The sequence below is a fragment of the Pseudogymnoascus verrucosus genome, assembly GCF_001662655.1.
Source record: "Pseudogymnoascus verrucosus strain UAMH 10579 unplaced genomic scaffold scaffold_17, whole genome shotgun sequence".
Taxonomy (NCBI): Eukaryota; Fungi; Ascomycota; class Leotiomycetes; order Thelebolales; family Thelebolaceae; genus Pseudogymnoascus; species Pseudogymnoascus verrucosus.
Window position 1 is genome coordinate 18340 of NW_017263668.1, and position 18421 is coordinate 36760.

At 50.3% G+C, this 18421-nt stretch overlaps 8 protein-coding genes across 8 annotated transcripts; 5 read left to right on the plus strand and 3 right to left on the minus strand.

The window, feature by feature from the left end:
• The first annotated feature begins 42 nt into the window (after positions 1-42).
• Positions 43-2869, plus strand: BUR1 (serine/threonine protein kinase, CMGC, CDC2/CDK sub). The gene is made up of 5 exons (XM_018273732.2): positions 43-534; positions 605-686; positions 737-839; positions 889-1477; positions 1527-2869. Exons 1-5 carry the CDS (start codon positions 371-373, stop codon positions 2416-2418), a joined length of 1830 nt encoding a protein of 609 aa, XP_018131110.1. The 5' UTR covers positions 43-370; the 3' UTR covers positions 2419-2869.
• On the minus strand, positions 2632-4002 carry VE01_04258 (uncharacterized protein). The gene is made up of 2 exons (XM_018273733.2): positions 3199-4002; positions 2632-3118 (listed from the first exon to the last, which is right to left on the minus strand). The coding sequence occupies exons 1-2, from the start codon at positions 3409-3411 to the stop codon at positions 2771-2773; spliced, it is 561 nt and encodes a 186-aa protein (XP_018131151.1). The 5' UTR covers positions 3412-4002; the 3' UTR covers positions 2632-2770.
• A 69-nt stretch (positions 4003-4071) lies between these two features.
• On the plus strand, positions 4072-6391 carry VE01_04259 (uncharacterized protein). The gene is made up of 3 exons (XM_018273734.2): positions 4072-5257; positions 5342-5921; positions 5971-6391. Exons 1-3 carry the CDS (start codon positions 4458-4460, stop codon positions 6016-6018), a joined length of 1428 nt encoding a protein of 475 aa, XP_018131111.1. The 5' UTR covers positions 4072-4457; the 3' UTR covers positions 6019-6391.
• Positions 6225-7277, minus strand: KAE1 (putative tRNA threonylcarbamoyladenosine biosynthesis protein kae1; the record flags this gene model as incomplete). Its single annotated transcript, XM_018273735.1, has 1 exon — positions 6225-7277. One exon carries the CDS (start codon positions 7275-7277, stop codon positions 6225-6227), a length of 1053 nt encoding a protein of 350 aa, XP_018131215.1.
• Positions 7278-7700: 423 nt separating this feature from the next.
• Positions 7701-9265, plus strand: VE01_04261 (uncharacterized protein; the record flags this gene model as incomplete). Its single annotated transcript, XM_018273736.1, has 3 exons — positions 7701-7824; positions 7953-8098; positions 8153-9265. 3 exons carry the CDS (start codon positions 7701-7703, stop codon positions 9263-9265), a joined length of 1383 nt encoding a protein of 460 aa, XP_018131122.1.
• Positions 9219-11625, minus strand: EPL1 (Enhancer of polycomb-like protein 1). The gene is made up of 3 exons (XM_018273737.2): positions 11269-11625; positions 10307-11095; positions 9219-10249 (listed from the first exon to the last, which is right to left on the minus strand). Exons 1-3 carry the CDS (start codon positions 11431-11433, stop codon positions 9536-9538), a joined length of 1668 nt encoding a protein of 555 aa, XP_018131204.1. The 5' UTR covers positions 11434-11625; the 3' UTR covers positions 9219-9535.
• Positions 11626-12118: 493 nt separating this feature from the next.
• On the plus strand, positions 12119-12883 carry CNB1 (Calcineurin subunit B; the record flags this gene model as incomplete). The annotated part of the gene is made up of 5 exons (XM_018273738.1): positions 12119-12170; positions 12242-12294; positions 12348-12421; positions 12476-12810; positions 12873-12883. The coding sequence occupies 5 exons, from the start codon at positions 12119-12121 to the stop codon at positions 12881-12883; spliced, it is 525 nt and encodes a 174-aa protein (XP_018131123.1).
• A 2916-nt stretch (positions 12884-15799) lies between these two features.
• Positions 15800-18064, plus strand: VE01_04264 (uncharacterized protein). The gene is made up of 4 exons (XM_018273739.2): positions 15800-17198; positions 17261-17530; positions 17596-17646; positions 17695-18064. Exons 1-4 carry the CDS (start codon positions 16520-16522, stop codon positions 17697-17699), a joined length of 1005 nt encoding a protein of 334 aa, XP_018131202.1. The 5' UTR covers positions 15800-16519; the 3' UTR covers positions 17700-18064.
• Positions 18065-18421: the final 357 nt, after the last annotated feature.

Here is an 18421-nt window from a genome sequence, read left to right on the forward strand (position 1 = left end):
CTCACGTTCATCATATCGGAAAAGGGATTCGAACAATGGCCGGGTTTGGCGATTCACAATTCCACTCAACACTTCGATTTCTGTGGGCCTTGAAATATCCATGGCCATTGTTCACTTCGATTTCACCTGCGACCTTCTTTCATTAAGAACCTCTGTTTCTCATTGATTTATCATGCAGAGAATAGGCCGACCACCTTGACTTGATAAGTCTCGCCGTTCGCGTCGATTTTGGCCCACCCGTTAAACCGCACACCACAATCGCGAGCTCCCAGCCAAGAATTGGAAAACCCCGACGGTTTTCCTGGCAGAGGAACCCGCAATCTACGACTGACTCTTTACACCATTTGATCAATAAATTCGACCCGCGACGATGTCGAGCTGGGCACAGCAAGCAAGCCCAGATGCGAACGCGGTTTCGCAGGGGTATACCAATATGAAGACGACTCGCCCTCCTCCGCCCACGAAGTCGTTCCACGGCTGCTCACGAATACAAGACTATGAAATATTAAGGAAACTTGGAGAAGGCACATTTGGGTACTTTTCCCCTTCTCATATTCGTTATTTGTCGTACTGGAAGCTCGAACAACTTTCTGACATTTTGCAGCGAAGTCCACCAGGCGCGGTCACGGAAAACTGGCGCTGTCGTTGCCTTAAAAAAGATCTTGATGCATAATGAGAAAGACGGCGTAAGGCATACTGGCCCATACAAGAAGTTCGAGAACTAATTTTTGTTCAGTTCCCCATAACAGCTCTGCGCGAAATCAAGCTATTGAAGCTCTTGGACCACATCAATATATTGAGATTGGAAGAAATGGCCGTGGAGCATTCTCAAAAAAGCAGTGCGACAACCTTGAAATATTCCTTATACAATCGCTGACAGTTATGCAGGTGATAAGCGCAAACGAGCAATCATGTACATGGTTACGCCATACATGGACCATGATCTCTCCGGGTTGCTGGAGAACCCTGGAGTGACCTTCAGCATACCCCAGATCAAGTGCTATATGATGCAGCTTCTCAAGGGAACTGCCTACTTGCACGACAATCACATTCTTCATCGCGACATGAAGGCAGCGAATCTTCTCATCAACAACAAGGGAATCTTGCAGATTGCAGATTTCGGACTCGCAAGACACTACGAAGGGCCAGTTCCCCGGGCAGGTGGCGGAGGCGGAGAGGCCGTAAGGGATTACACGACTTTGGTTGTGACGAGATGGTATCGACCCCCCGAGCTGCTGTTGCAACTTCGGAGGTACACACCAGCTATCGACTTGTGGGGAGTAGGATGCGTTTTCGGAGAGATGCTGGTGGGCAGGCCAATTCTGTCGGGAGAAAGTGATGCTAGACAGCTGGAAATAATTTTCGAGCTGGTCGGTTCGCCCACCGAGGATAGTATGCCAGGGTGGCGTGCGCTTCCAGGAGCCCAAGGCCTTCAGCCTCCACACAGAGGCCCTACAATTGCCCAGCGGTTCAAGGAGTATGTACCACTGTTAACTTGCATGCGAAATAATCTAACAGAATACTAGGTACGGTCCAGGAGCTATATCACTGCTTACCGACCTCCTCAAGCTGGACTGGCGAAAGAGGGTCAACGCGATTGATGGCTTGAAGCACCACTACTTTACCGAGAACCCTCTCCCTGCAAATCCAGGTGAAATACCAACATTCGAAGAGTCCCACGAACTGGATCGTCGCTCAAGGGGCGGACCAAAACAAGGTCTACCCCCCGCACCAAGAGGGTATGCCGTGGGCGGCGAGCCAGCAAATGCAGGCAACAGACCATACGGCAACGGCGATAACTACGGCGGCATGAACCGATCCCATCAAAACGGCGCGCCTCATCACGGCTCCGGATACGCTCCCCCAAGGAATCAACCACATCCCAATGATCGGAGACCGGGCTGGTCACATTCCCGTCCCGACAGCAGGTTACCACCGCGAGATTACCCTCCGTCTTCTCAGACCTGGGGAGGCGGCGTCGATGGATCGAGATCAGATCGTCCGCATGAGTATAGAGACCGCGACAGGGACCGAGATCGCGATCACCTCCCGTCGAGGGCGCGGGGAGGCGGAAGCGCGGGTATTGCGGGGAGGGATGTGGATACGTATATTCCGAGCTATGGGCCTGAGTCCGGCCGACGCGATGAGAGGCCGAGAGACGAGAGGCCGAGGGATGAGCGACCAAGAGATGAGAGGCCGAGAGATGAGCGTCCGAGGGATGAGCGACCGAGAGATGACAGGAGGAGATGGGATGAGCGTGATGACCGTCGCCACCCCCCTCACAGAGAGCGTCTAGACTACGATGACCGCGCGCGCAGCGGCCGCACACGAAGCCGCAGCAGGAGTCCCCTACGAGACCGCGACCGGGAGCGCGTTCGGGATCGGGAGTCACTTGATCGGGAGGTGTACCGGCGCTGAGCAAGGCGTTGGGGATGGCCGGATAGAGATGGTGACTACGAAGTTCTAGGGGTGGATTTTAACAGCACATGATACTACGAATGTTGCTGAGACGGAGTCTGTTGGGGGAATGCGGGACGGTTTGACTTTTTGTCCTTCATGACACATACGCACGCACGTTGATATATGCAAATGTGTGGAGTTTATTTTATTTTGCTTTTGCATAAACTTGGTGTCCAGGAGAAGGATCCGTTGCAGGGGGGGCGGGTTAGCATGGCACAACAGGATGGATCCTTATATGTACTTGTATAGGAGTAATAAATGCAGATAAATTTTGCTCTGTATAGCTAAGAAGCTGAGTCTCCGAGTAATCCTATAAATCACTCCCGGAGTCCTCTTCGGGTATTATTTGAGACGATAGGCCTCGTGGCTGTCGGCCTTTGTCGAGATACCCTACGTTCTCTCGTGTCAAGGGTTCGCCGTAAAATGGCGTTTCTTCGTACCCAGTGGTGAGTCTACCTTTGGGGACTGCGGTGCCCCGAAGTCGTCTGCTGCTTTCTTGTTGCTGCCTGCCTTGTGATCCTTGGATCGTGCGAGGCGTTTTCTGGGTAGGCGTGGGTTTGAGGCCAAGTATTGACACCAGGACGCTGGAGATGGAATAGACAACACCTCCAGCCAGGAGACCAACTATGGAAGCAACGCCGAAGTAGATGTAGAATGTCTGTGGATCAGTTAGAAACGGCTCACTTCCAGATAAACTCCGCAGATACAGCAGCAGTATAGATAGCACCAGTTACATACCTCAAGATTGCCGAACAGAGAAAGGGGAAGCAAAAGCACGTGAGTGATATAGCTGACGAGGTGGATGAGAGGCGCGGATACCACCAGCACGGTGTTCACGATGCCAGTGGCGATTTTAACGATGGGGAGAGTGCTGTAGTGGAAGATGGACGCTGAGACGGTCTTCCATGTCGTAGGCGGCGGGATGCCCGCGATGCGGTCTAATGCCTCCATTGATTGAGCTCCGAGATAGGGATGGGTGTGATGTCATTCATGGAATTGGGGCCTCCTATGTGGTGTGCATCATTTTCCACGGCTGGGACACAGAACAGTCTGTTCCGTTGCGGGTAGGTGATTGTTGGAGAGAGATGGAGAGGAGTCAGGATATTTGTATAGTGTTATATTTGACTGTATTGCACTGTTCATCACAATCTTGTGGCCTGCCAAACACGTGAATTGTGAGATGTGAGTTGTGATGGGGCTTGGGCTGTCAACAATAACGACTGTGCTGGGGAGTGTACTGGGGACTGTGCTGTGGACTGTGCGTACCTGTTCCACCGTCATGCCTCCTCCTTGTTTTTGTTTGCTGCCCCTCCAAAGTCTACATAGGTTTTTTTTGGTCTGTCTTTGTATCCACCGCGTATACCACGTATAGCACCACGTACTTTCTTTATAGCGAGAGTACCATGATCACCGTCAATCACTGGGCGGGGAACCACAATAACAGTTCATTTATACCTTTTATACCTTCATTATACCTGTAATCCTGTCCACATCTGCGTGCCAACAAGTACTTCCGATCCACACAGTGGGGGAAAGAATAGTAGCCGGGCGCTAAAGAAGATAGCCTCCCCTCCCTTACCTGAGCTTAACGTATTGTGCACTGTATATATCCAACCTCTCCTCTCCAACCTCCGAAAGCTGTTTTGACGATCACCAACCCGTTCCCATTCGCCCATATCGCTCACGTCGCTGTGCTCTTCTCTTGAACAATCGTTCATCCCAATTGCTTCATATTTGTACAGTACTGTAGAGCATCCCAGACCAGCGAGAGAGAAACTGCGCCCGGGGGAAATATCTCACAGCTCACAGAGCGCGTTGCACTGGTACTCACTCCCAGGCTTCAGCAGCAAATTCCCCCCAATCCAGCATCCAAAAAAGTCACGACAACCCAGAGCCTTCTAGAATGACCGTAACTAGAGGGTGAAAAAGAATATATATATATATGTATAACATCATTATACCGCCATCGTTATTATTATTATACCAAAACCTGAATCATGGGTAATAACCCGTCGGCCCCTCCGAAGTCGAGCAGCGCATCGCCTGCCAGCTCAACCCACGGCCAGTCCGTAGGATCAGCCTCGGATCGCCGTCGCGAGCCAAAACTAAGAGACACGATACAATCACAAAGAGGCGCCGCGCCGCCTGAATCTTCCCAGGTACAGGCACGTGGCACAACGGTCCCTCATCGGACTCGCAACGCCCAATCCCAAAATGCGCAACTCAACAACAACAACGGCCAGTACTCGCACTCGCCTTCGCCATCGCAGAATTCCATCCCTCCGTCTTCTTTTGTTGCCTCGCAACCTCTACCACAACAAACCCCTCCCAGCAAGCCGCCGCTCACGCTCTCCGACGAACCAAGTAAACCGGTCGCTGTTCCGCAACCTGTGAATGCGGCCGTGCCAGACACGCCGACTGAGAAGTCGCCCTACTCAGCTTCGCAGAGTGACCAGTCTGGGCTCGCAACCGACATCATGTCCTACCATCTTACCAGACCACCGCGCCTGCCACTGCCTATCGAAGAAGAAGTCCACACACCAGGGTCACCCATACTTGGCCCCGCAAGTTCACAAGGTCCGGTGCCCGAGTTCGACCCTCTACACGGTAGTGGGGACCTCGGTCGTCCATTATCTGCTCTGAGCAATACAACCGAAGATGATGAAGGAGACGAACTGCCCATTGACAGGACGAAGCCAGTTGTTCCAACTGAATTTCACTGGTTCGGGCCTGCTGAGAAGGTATACGTTACGGGGACGATTTTCCAGTGGAGCCGGAAGTCAAAGCTGTATCCGATGTGAGTCCGAGTTCATGCACCTGCCGATTGTAGTCCTTATCGGTGCATCCTATTTAATAAGCAAACCCAACTGACGTTACTCAGACCCGGAAAGAAGGATGCCTTTTCGGCCATTATCCATGTTCGGCCTGGCACTCACCATATCCGCTTCATCGTCGATGGGAATATGCTGATATCCCCAAATCTTCCGACCACTGTTGATTTCGGCAATAATCTTGTGAATTATATTGAAGTCAGCGCCGATGATCTTCCCAAGGACTCACAGGCACAAGGACAAGCACAGCCCTCCAAATCGCAAGAAGGCCGTCAGCAGCGGGAAGAAGCGAAGCCTGCAGGGCAAGGGGCAGATGCAAAACAACCACGAACGAAGCCTATGATCCCCCACGAACACTACACATCTACCGTACCCCAATACCTGCTTGATCTCGACAAGGCTGAGGATTCTCCTGCGTATCAGTATGCAGCCAGCGCCATTGTCAAGCTGCCGACCCCACCGAGTCTTCCAGGCTTCCTTGGGAAACCAATTTTGAACGCCCAGACGCCGGTGAAGGATGACAATAGCGTGTTGAATATGCCCAATCACACGGTGTTGAATCACTTGGCGACGAGCAGCATCAAGGGAAATGTACTCGCTGTGTCTGCTACTACGAGATATAAGCGCAAGGTAAGGTTCCTTGTCCCCGATATCTAACACCGTATTGACATTGATTTAGTATGTGACGACTATTATGTACAAACCAACATCGGATGATACCACATGAACAAAAATTAAAGCTATTCATATAGTAAAATCAACGAGCTATAGATGGCATATGTTCTCTACGCCGAACAGATGCGGTTGCAATGTTCCTCTTTAGCTATCAGCTGAGCAGCCAGGGAGGGTCGAGAGAGACACAGCTAATAGATAGCACTGGCCTTGCTTATAGCCAGATACTTAAATATACAAAGGTACGCCAGTCCAGTGGAATCAATCTCTCCATTTAACAAACACCTCATCTGTCCTAAACCGCTGCGTACACGTGCTCTCCTCCAGCGGCGTGGCAAAGCCCGTCTCGTACGCCAGTAGCCCAGCATGGGCAATCATAATGCCATTATCAATGCAAAACCGCTCATCAGTTGCAAACACACTCCCCCCCCTATCCCTCGCCATCAACCCCATCATCTCCTGCAGTCTCTCATTGCACCCCACCCCTCCCACAATCAACACCTGACTACTGCCCACATGCGCCATCGCCCTCTCCGTAATCTCCACCAACATCGCATACACCGTTTCCTGGAGACTGAAGCACAAATCCGCCGTCGTAATAACCTTCCCCGTAGCCTCATCCCTCGTGTCGGGATTGGTCAGCAGATTCGCGGCGAGGATATCGATACTAGCTAAGATTCCCGAAAACGAGCAATCCATCCCTTTAACCGCATACGGCAGGTCCACCAACACACTCCCCTTCTTCGCGAGCTGCTCGATATTATACCCCGGCGCAGGGTCATTACTGATCTCCAGCGTCCGCGCGAACCGGTCTAGACAGTTGCCAACCGCAATATCGAGCGCCTCCCCAAAAATCCGATACCTTTGCTCCGCATAAGCAATAACCTGCGTGTTCCCCCCACTAACATACAACACGACCGGATTCTGCGCCCCCGTAATCTCGCGCCCCATCTCGATATGCCCAACACAGTGATTAACTCCCACAATCGGCTTATTCCACAGAAGCGCCAGCATGCGCGCCGCGATGGCGACGGATTGCAGGGGGGCGCCCATGCCGGGGCCTTTGGTGTAGCATATGCAGTCGATGTCTGCGGGCTTGAGGCCCGATTCGGCGAGGGCACGTTTGACGAGTGACACGACGTGGGAGCGGTGGTGGAGGGCGGTGTCTTTGGGGAGGAAGCCGGAGCCGGGGGGGGAGACGTAGGTGTGCCGGAGGTTGGAGAGGATGAGAGCGGGGGTGGTGGGGGAGGGGTGAGAGATGATGCCCACGCCGAGCTTGTTGGCGCTGCCTTCGAGGCCGATTGCGTAGCCCATGGTTGTTTGGAGGCCCCGAGTCGGCGGGGGGAGATGGGGTGTTTGGCAGGCGGTGGGGAGGTGGGGAGGTGGATGTTGGGGGGGGTTATGTGAAGCTGGATTCTTTATTTTGAGGTGTGTCGCTGGGGTCGTTGCGGTATGTCCAAAGTGCCTTATTTAATCGATAAGATAAGGGTGCACTTTAGCTGCCGCGGGGTCAAAAAAGCTAGCCGTTTTTTTTAGTGCCTGAGGCCCGAATTTCGGGGAATGCATCCCGCCGGATGATGGGTTCGCTATCGATGGCCGTTGTGACGCTAAGTGGCACTAAGCCCCGGCCACAACAATATGTGTGTATAGCTTTGCCCATAAACCTCTGCCAGCACTCTTTTTCCCTTCTTCAGAAATTTGCTGCAACCGGTGCCGACGAGGCTCGCATCTTCCGAAATGGATGATCAGTTCTGTTCGAAGACGGAAACCTTTGCGAAATGGTTAACCCATGTCGGCGTCCAGATCAGCGCAAAGGCGCAGCTTACTGATTTGAGAGCGGATGGGAGAGGGAGGGCATTGGGTATGTGGCTTCTTTGACGTTGTTTCCCAACACGCTGCGGTTGTTGCATGCAATATGATAAAAATCCCGCTACGGGACATTATCATAATGGATTTTGTTTATAGAATTCTGGCTGACGATTTTCTCAGTCGCCAAGGGCGATTTTGCGGAAGACGAGTTGATCTTCAGCGTCCCTCGAACGAGCACCCTGAGCGTGAAAGCGGCATTACCGGAATTGCTATCGGGAAGACAGGATATTTCCGCTGAAGATGTTGAATGTATGCCGGGTTGGGCGGTTAGTCAAATATTATGTGTTCTCTGCTCAGAAGCGTTGTGCTAACATTAACAGTCTCTGACCGCTGTCATCATCTCAGAGGGATCACGCCCAGAATCAAAATGGGCACCATATTTCAACGTCCTCCCAACGAAACTCGACAGCCTCGTCTTTTGGAGCCCCGAAGAGCTCGCCGAACTTCAAGCAAGTGCCGTTTTGAAAAAGGTCGGCAAAGACAAAGCCGAGGAAATTTTTCACCAGAGTATTTCGAAAGTGACACCCGAAGGCACCGACGTCGACATCTTTCACCGGGTTGCTTCGACTATAATGGCATATGCATTTGATATCCCTGATATCGAGCAGGAAGAAGAGGAGGGCGCAAATGAAGACGACCTTGTCGACGATGATGAGCAAAAGACATCCCTCGCTATGATCCCTCTGGCCGACATGCTAAATGCCGATGCCGACAACAACGCGCGTCTGCATTACGACGGAGAAGAACTGGAGATGAGAACTATAAAACCCATCAAGAACGGGGAAGAGATTTTGAACGATTACGGTCAACTGCCTCGCTCTGATCTCCTGCGCCGATACGGTTATGTGACCGACAAGTACGCTCCTTTCGATGTCGCAGAGGTTTCAACATCGACCATCACCGACCATATTTATCAAGACCTTGCAGGCGAGCTGAAGGTGTATCTTCGTGCTAGTGAGATAGAGGCGCGGCTAGAACTCGCCAGGCGGGAAGACGTATACGAGGATGCGTACGATGTCGGCCACGCCACTGAAGAATGGCCATGCATATCTGATGAGCTTGTCGCTCTCGTTTATCTGCTTCTCGTTGGCGAAGAAACTCTTGCAGCGATCCAGTCTTCAAAGATGAGCTTGCCTTCTCGATCAAAGATGGAAACCGAATTGGTTGGCAAGGCGCTGCAACGTATCTTCGAGCGACGGGAACGAGAATACTCCACTACAGTCGCTGAAGATGAGAATCTGCTTCAAGCTGGCAACCATTCAAACCGAGTCCAAATGGCCATCCAAGTGCGAATGGGAGAGAAGGTAGTCTTAAGGGAGGCAAAAAAAGAGGCTGGAAAATTTCAAGGTGACAACAAGCGAATGCTCGGTAGGGAAAAGAGAGAGAGGGAAGACGATGAGCACGTTTCACAGAAGAAAAGCAGGCACAGATAAGTTAACATTATTTTTGTGTGACAAGCTATCTCAAAGAAGACACAGGACATCCGTCTCCTGACTCATTCCATCTTGTCGCTTCTTCCACATCTCTTATAGTTGACCGCACGCTAGAGTACATACCCTCCTCTTGGTCAGGGAGAAGGCGATCTAAAATCAACAAAAGTTCGACGCAATGCTAGCCCAAACCAGGGCAACTCCGAGAAAAAACAATGGCCTATATACACAATCAAGACTATCCACAAGTCTGATACACCTGAGAATGTCGGATCAGGTTGGTTTTTGAGAGGGCAGAGAGATCGAGGGACGGTTTCCAGGATTCGCCGCTGTACCGTTTGCGACAGGGCCGTTGGCGCCTGCGATTTCCGGGGGAGGTCGTCTGTTCCTGTCCGTGTATGGGATGGTAGCTCTGAACTTCAACGCATTGGTGTCGTACGGATCAACATCATACATCGGAGTGTCATCATCGTCATCCTGGTCATACTTCCATCGGTCAGAGCGAGAATCAGTCGGATCTGCTGGAGGCGATGGTAGACCCCTTCTGTCAATCCACAGCCGCCCAAGACGACCGATACGCCTACGATACGAAGGCTGGCCATGTGGCTCCTCTTCTGGTGGTGGCGAGAAGCCCCGCATCTCTCTAGGTTCCAAGGCATTCTCGCATGACTCTTCGCTTACCGATGCAGGTGGTGTCATCAGGTATTGCGTCGTGGCAAGGCGGAAGCTGGAATCTGGTGGCGGAGTGCGAGCATCGGAGAGTGGTTCTCTCGTCATGTCGATATGGTTTTGGTTCCACCTCTGGTGTTGTTGTATCTTTGAATCGATTTCCATTTGAAGTAAGTTCTCCTTCTGGGCGAGCACATCGGACAGGAGAGTGAGGTCTGCCTCGATTGTGCGGCCATCGGTTCTGCTACTGGGAATGCGGATCTGGGTTCCAGGGGTACGTTGGAGTTGAGGCACCTCGACGGGCTTCCTCTTCTGTGGCTGTTGGACGATGTTAGCAGGGATCCCATTACTGTCACGACAATGTAAGTCACATACCTTTTGGTTAATGAGGACTTCGTCATCGACCTTGATGCCGAGTCTCTGTCTGATCTCCTTGACCTTGCCACGTTGCTCGAAGATCGAACGATCAATGGCGAGAAGGTCTCGCTTGGCATGTTCCCTTTGCAGAGACATGAGAACAAGTTGTCGTCCATCCTCCAACTCTTTACGCAGTTTGCGTAGTTTATCCGTGACTTGGATATCTCGTGCCCTCGTCTTACGGGTCTGGCGAACATCACGGCGACGGAAGCAAACGTATGGATCTCCATCATCACTGTCCTGGTGGAGTTCAAATTTCAGAGTCGGCTGAAGTGGCCGATTGCTAGAGCATTGCCTCCTTGTCTTCCAATAATCATAGATATCCTTGGCAAAAGCTTGAGCTTTCTTATCAACCTCCTGTTTCAAGGCAAATTCCATCATTTCAAACCCAGCCACAGTATTGTCAACTGCAGCGAATGGTGTTTGACGATCAGCGGTGGTCTCAAAGGCTTCCATGATCTTCTCGAAGTCATCCTCAGAGCATTGGCCCGTCGGGGGCTTCTTTTGGTTGTAGGCTTTGAGGAAGACATCGTCATCGGTGGTCATGTCATATTGGCAACCAGTACACTCTTCAACCGTTTGGGAGAAGCGAATGTAAGACGACGACTTGGAGAATTTGAAAGCATACAGCTCATCATAGTTGATGTCCTTGGTCTCCTCTGATGGAGGTGCTGGCACTATCTTCTTTGCTTCCTCCTTGGAGCCACGCCCGAGGGCAGCGGCCAAGGCCTCTTGGAGATGGTATTCCTATGAAAGTAAGTAAAGGTATTGAAGACATTTCCAGGAAAACTCGTGGAAAGATTGTAATATGCGCCACAACAGTTGTGGTGGGGGGAAAGGCCATAATGATATTGCCCATCGTAAAAGTGAATAATATCACGTGAGAAGGGGATTACGTATACTAAAAATAGCAAACTCACATTCTCTTCTGACTTTTCGACGCCGGTCTCGACTTTATATTGATTATCGACGAGTTCCTTGTATTCGTCCGAGTCTATTTGATCCTCACGGATAACACTGAGGGGTTGTTTGGGTGAGAGTTTCCGGGTCCGAAAGCGCAGGCCCGGCTGAGTACTTCGCGTCATGACCGGCCAGGAGTGGCGAGACAAGAGCAGTGCCCAAACAGCGAAATTTCCTTAAGGACACCCAGGCAAAACTGGTGTCTTTAAAAAGCGCGTATCATCAGTTGATGGCTTAACGACTTTTTAGGTCCAAAAGTCGTGATGTTGTGGTTCTTTTGATGTTTTTGTCGTCGCGATCTGATGACTTGACGTTGGCGACGCTCCTGCTGCAAGTTTTTGTTTGGGTGCTTGGTTGTGAGGGTGATAGCACCAAGAGTGGTCTAGCGTCGAATTTGGGCAACTAGCGGATAACGGACAGATTGGTATGATTAGCCGAACCCAATATCACGATACAGAGATAGTTGTAATCGTGTATGTGAATGAACGTGAATTTGATGTGAATGCGCATAAATTATATCCTTTGACTCCTTTTTGAATGATCTTGTTTATTCCCCAGCAGCGCCTGTTCTATTCTTCGTAAAGGGACAAATAAAGGATACTCGGCAGAAACTACCATACTCCCCACCTTCGCGCCTGCCAGCCCGACCTCGACTTCTCTTTACCTTACTCAGCTAGGCAGCCCCGTCATACCACCAGAGCCCCAAGCTCTCTCCACGACACACATTCTCCCACTGCGACACAGACAACACGCGATTGACTAATTCGAACCTCACCCGACTATCCACCTCGTACGAAAACATCCGCCAGGATGGGCAACACCAGCAGTGCCGTCATCGAGAACATTGTGGAAGGGTCCAATTGTGCGAGCACCCCACCCCCGCCTTGGCCAGACCCCCCGATCGATTTCAAGGCTGACAACTGAGAACAATAGTCGACAGAGATGAGGTCGACAGGCTTCGCAAGCGCTTCATGAAGCTGGACAAGGTTTTCAGCCGTGCACTTGGTCTTTCGTATCACCAGCTTACACACCCCTCCAGGACAACTCAGGCACCATCGAGCGCGAGGAGTTCCTCAGCCTTCCCCAGATTGCCTCGAATCCCTTGGCCACCCGGTAGGCCACACATATACACACATACCAGACGAACGATAGCTGACTGATGCGCAGCCTGATTGCGATATTTGACGAGGACGGAGGCGGCGATGTCGATTTCCAAGAATTCGTGTCGGGGCTGAGCGCATTCAGTAGCAAGGGCAACAAGGAGCAGAAGCTGCGGTTCGCATTCAAGGTGTACGACATTGATCGTGATGGGTACATCAGCAACGGCGAGCTGTACATTGTGCTGAAGATGATGGTGGGCAGCAACTTGAAGGACCAGCAACTGCAGCAGATTGTGGACAAGACGATCATGGAGGCGGATTTGGATCGGGATGGAAAGATCAGCTTTGAGGAGTTTGCGAAGATGGTGGAGAATACGGATGTCAGCATGAGCATGACCTTAGGTATGTCGTTCTGGGTGACTGTTTGTGGGGTTCTGTTGTGGACAGTGCTAACTGGGTTGCAGACCAATTTTGAACACTCTCTTCAAAAGCATAGGGATGGTTACGAAGATAATGACCTCAATATAATTCTCTTTTCACCAGTTTTGCATCACATGCGCAGACTGGTGGACGAAGCCAATGCATCTCGATTATACAAAGTGACACGGTGGAGCGGAATAGCGTTTGGAAGAAGACTAAAAGGGAGACCTGTGTAGGTTACGTTTTTCATTTACAGAGGGAACAAGAAGCCTTGTGCTGTACCAGAAAGGGTTTCCACGCTCTTAATGTGAGCGTTTTCTTTCGGGTTCCGTGCGAGGTGTTTGCTTCGAGCTCCACAGGGCGAAAGCATCTGATATTTCCTTCTCGTTACGGGGCTCTCTTTTGAGGCTCAATTCTATCATCACAATCATCACAACGCAAGTGTTCTATTGCCTGGGGTTTGCACAAGACCACGATACTCTCGCTATGAGCGGCCACAGACACAGGCAGGGACGCACTATTTTGAAGCCCAGGAATTGATCAACTGAACACGGCATACAAAAAAGCAAGGAGGACATCGAGCCATGGTCATATGGTGTCAAATTGCGCAATTCTCGACCATAGGGTACAAATTTGAGCATTCATGACTCTTAACTTTCTATTGCACACTGTGATACAGGGATGATAGCGTATAGAAATGATAGACCTACCTGTGGTTTGCGTGGGAGATGACAGCTCTAAATTTCGCGGCGAGGCCAAGATATTTTTGCACGCAAAAAGTGATACTTCTGTACGGTCTACACGACTAAGTTTGTGACGCTTCAGCATTGTCGACTGGACAAGTTCGTGTACTCCGGCATTGTCGATATGGCCAGGCCATTGATGATAAGTACAGGTCGAACACCGTCTTGCTATTTTTGTCTGGGTATATAGATATAGTACAAGGTATTGTACGCCCGACTTGAAGTCCCACAATGCCATCCCGCTGCAATCCAGACTGAAACCGGGGCGGTGCAGAATCTCAGCGATCAGACGTCGAAGCTATTGGCACCGCGGGTAGGGTAAAGAGTACATGTACACCACATCAGTTTTCTAGAAGCCTAGATCGAAGTCCGACCTGTATCGTGCATATATGTATCACAGTCTTTTGCTCGGACAATTCATTAGGTTCAGTGTGGCTGAAACCGGGAGAATCCCTCCCCACGCGTCTGGCGTGACGTATTATCTTTACCAGAGATAGGCAGATCTCCTGACGGGATGCCCTTGCATGAGAGTGCGGAAGGGATTGTGCGAATAGTATTTGGAATGCGCGATGCAAAATGTGAAATGTGAGATGCGCCAGGTGTCAGCGTCATGCCGAGACTGAGGCGGCAAGGGCTAGGCCTGTGAAGGGATGCGGATGCGAACACCGGCAGACCGGCAGGGCGTAAGTCATGTCTCTACTATGCCTGTAGCCTGTAACAGTGACCATTATCGCGGGTTCTGGTGATCAGTCAACCCAGATGACGGGGAATCTTCAGGGCCAGAACTCGAGGGGAGATGTGGTGGTTGTCGAAGTAAGGGATAGGAAGTTCAGGCACTTTACATGGGAGCGGACGGGCGGACTATTACTTTCTCGACGCTTTTATCCACACATCGGATGAAATAACTTGGAAAATAACTAGGACGCAAATATCCGTCAGAATATATGAGACACGCAGCCTTAAATTGTCCGGGCATCAACACATCACATCGCCGGCGCGGAAGCCATATGCGCGGTCCAGAGCACACCACTCTGGAGCTCGCATACACAGCGCAATAATAGGCCTGTGAAGTAGTAGAGTAGTCAACTTCGGATATGATGGAAGAAGGCCCGCATCTCCTTCGGCAGGCCCACTCAGCTTCCAGGCGTGCAGATGAAATGCACCTGCGATTCTGAGACATGGCTGGGAAGTAGCCGCTTCTAGAAGGAAACGCACCTTGCGTTAACGAGCGCATAGGCTGGTATAGGCCGGTAACAGGCTGGTACACCTGGCAAGGGGGTATGATCTGCGGGAGGCATTTTCATCTTCATGCATCCATGCAAAAAGTAGGTACTTGTATACCCATTTCGACTTGTTATTCATAAAAAGGGGCGTCAGCCAACAGTCACAGGGGTGCTGCATAAAAGCTCAAATGGGCGGTGAGTATACCCATATACTCAAGGATTGTTATAATATCTTGATATTGATCTCTTCAAGGACACTCACTGGAAAGAGTCTCGACAATCAACGAGTGAACAGCGCCTACTCGTATACCGCAAACTAAAGTAATCGCCGTGTCTTGACGCTCCGACATGTCACATTGCTGTTATGTACTGTAGATCGCGGGGTCTAAATTTAGCGTTGCATTATCGCCAGGTGTGGGGAAAGATCCCCTGAAAACAACAAAAGTGCCGAATTCGGTATTTCCGTACGTCCCCTATAATGCACTAATGCTTCTATGGGCAAATAATCATCCCGACGCCATCCAAAGTAGGCGTTTAAGGCTGCATAGGGGATAGATGTGGCATAGTTTGCTCCGAAATAACATTACTCGTTAATCTCATGCGTCAATGGGACTAGGACTATGAGTATGCATACTCCCATTGACATGTTTCGTCGTTTCGTTGAAACAGGCCCTATCCTATGGGCCCTGTTCCCTGCCCCCTGCCCCTTCGCCAACAATCCGCCCTCATGTCATCACCGAACTTTTGTCGTTTACATCGGCCAGATTCGGTTCCCAGAAAATATAGCGCTGTGATTATTGCACTCGAAGTCTCTATAACTGGCGCGCTTATGGGCCAATTTAACTACTGGAGTAGTGCTCGCCACTAGCTTCAGCTCCTCCACTGAGATCGATGGGTAGCGCGTATGTATGGACCAAAGATATTGCACCACAGGCCTCACAATGTAATAACACCTGAATGTTAATGCCCTTCTTCCGTGTTCCCTGCCTTGTTTTGCCCTCCTCCCGAAAATCCTCTAGCCTGCCTCAGATCACCAAGCACGCTCGGCCTTTCCTCATTTGTCCCTGCGCCGACGTTGTTGTTGTCTATTTTACGGCTCCTCGTCTGCCTATGCCGCTGTCTTCGCCATCGATGCATAAATCTCATTGTCCCTCGCGTCCCTTGCGTCACTCTGTAGATTCCCTTTTTAACTTTCGTCCCATCTTTCCGTCTCCGAGACCTTCCTTCCCTGTCCGATCGCCCCGCTTTCGTTCCATTCTCACATCTCAATCACTTCTGGCGCCTCGCAAGGAGGCGTTAAGGCTACAATCTAACTTTCTGGCTGCGCTAATCTCCATTTCGGTGTCATCTATTCGTCCAAAATCTTCTTCTCTTTGCAATCTTTCTGTTTCTTCGGCTTTGTCATTTTCCCCTTGCGTCGCTCATCGTCTACAGCACTGCACACACGCACACATTTACTGTCTGATCGTCAACTGCCAGTCTAGGATGCCAGCAGCCGGTAAAGCACCTATGCTTTGGAATAACACATGATATTTTTGACCTCCCCTTCATCCACGCCCTTCATAAAAGCTTGGCCCTCGGCCTCCAGAGTATATAAGAAGGTCTTGAGACATACCCAAGGCCACCAAAGATCGCTCGGGAAATTCTTTATTTGATATCGCGCCATTATCAGTGCAATACTGGGTCAATTCATGATATAAGTCCTCCAGGGAAACTAGTAGGGGCATGGATGGCCATGGCCCAACGCGGAGGCAAAACGAGCCACGCCAATATGCAAGTTCGGGCGACAGATTTGCGCCGTCACAAGACTCGGGGCGTAGCTTCTCAGATGAGCTGGCTGCGAGACGTCGACAGCCAGCTGTCGCTGGCCCAGGCTCATCGTCTCAGAGGAATGCACTATCAAACTACAGTTTCTATGCTGCGCACGAACCTTCATTTACCGCCGTATCATCAGTTGATCAGATGACATATCAGACCGAGTATGCTCAGGAACCTCGTCAGCAGCAAACCAGTTATGCTTCCTACGACTCAAACCTGACTTATGGAATGGGCCAACAGCCTCTGGGGGGGCTAATGTATGAGAGCTCTCAGCAATTTAATCAGCAACAATCGGCTGCCGGCCAGGTACTATCAAATACCAATCCTTTCTATCCAACCGAGTCAATGGCAAATCAAATTCACTCCGGCATATATCCAGGACCTGCTGGCAGCATTGGGTTGCCTCAAACACGTCAGGAAAGCACTGGTGGGCCAGAAATTTCTGCGACTATTGACCACGGATATCGACGGTGCAGCGCTGATCTTGGTCAAATATTTCAAAATATTTCCGACGGCAGGCTCGCAGTGGCAGGCCAATTGCTTTCATCCTTTTCCGAATGGCTAATCTCTCACGTCGAAGATATGGGTACGTCTCCCTGCCAGAGTTTTTTTTGTCATGACCTCCGTTAATATGATTTGTGTGCGCAGAGCTCACTGTAGACGATACGGCCCAGGAAGAAGTTCGCTCAAAATTATGGGACGATTTCAATAATGCGTGGCTTGCGTTGATGCACAAGCAAATGACTTTAACAAGGGGATTGCTCGAGGCTGGTATCACTTTGCAGCAGCCACAGCTAATGACAGCCGAAGTCATCAGCAAAATATGCACCGACCTCCTCAAGTTAGATGATGAATACCTTGAGAAGCATGGTTTAATAAACTATCAATATGGAGTTTTAGAGGATCAGATAATAGAGAGTAAGTCGATTTGGAATATGTTGAAGCTTAACTTATATTTTTTATACAATCTGATTATAATTTAGGCGCGATTATATGTTTGGATATTTTGGAAAATTATGGTTCACAGCAAGAAGGTCAGCAGATACTATCTATACGAGGGCAAGTATTAACATCTCGCCCAGGTTAATTTTGTAGTTCTTGCGGATGTTGTTGTTATTGGGATTCTGACTTTCGACACTGGGTTGGTGTCAAGTCCGGGCATTTGAACCTTAGAATTGAAGCACAACAGTTTTCCTTTGTAACATCGGCAATTTTTTTTGGGTACGCAAATGTTTGATTATGGCAATTGTTTTGATATTTATTGTTACGACTCTTTCTGGATATTTTGGTCAGGAGGGGATACATGCACTGGTGGAAGGTGCTTCATAAAAGACGGGATGCCTAGGAATAGCCCGTTTTCTTTCTTTATTATGTCATATATACCTTGGTCTCACGGCCCTTCAGATACTGCAGCTTAGAAATAGACGGGGAATAATAAATTGTTTATCAACGTTTAAATAGGCACCCAAACTCGGAGGGACCTTCCGAGACCCAATTTGGCCCGGCAGCTCGGGCTCGGATGGTGGAATGATTCTCATCCGTGGGCCAGCCATTTTAACTTATTCGTATGCCTTATATGCATGAGAGCACATAGGCGACTATAAATTGTTCCCTGCATTGCCTTTGCCAAATATATCACCCTTGCTCCGCAACCTCCCCTGTAACTAGGCGCGTTGTAACAGAATCAGACTCGTTATTCTGGCGTCTGATTTTCTGCCATTTTCGACATATAAACGGAGAAAAAGGAAAAATATTCCGGTGCATTGTCTCTGTTAATTAAGAGAGAGGGTGGAAGGTCTGTGTCTCTGA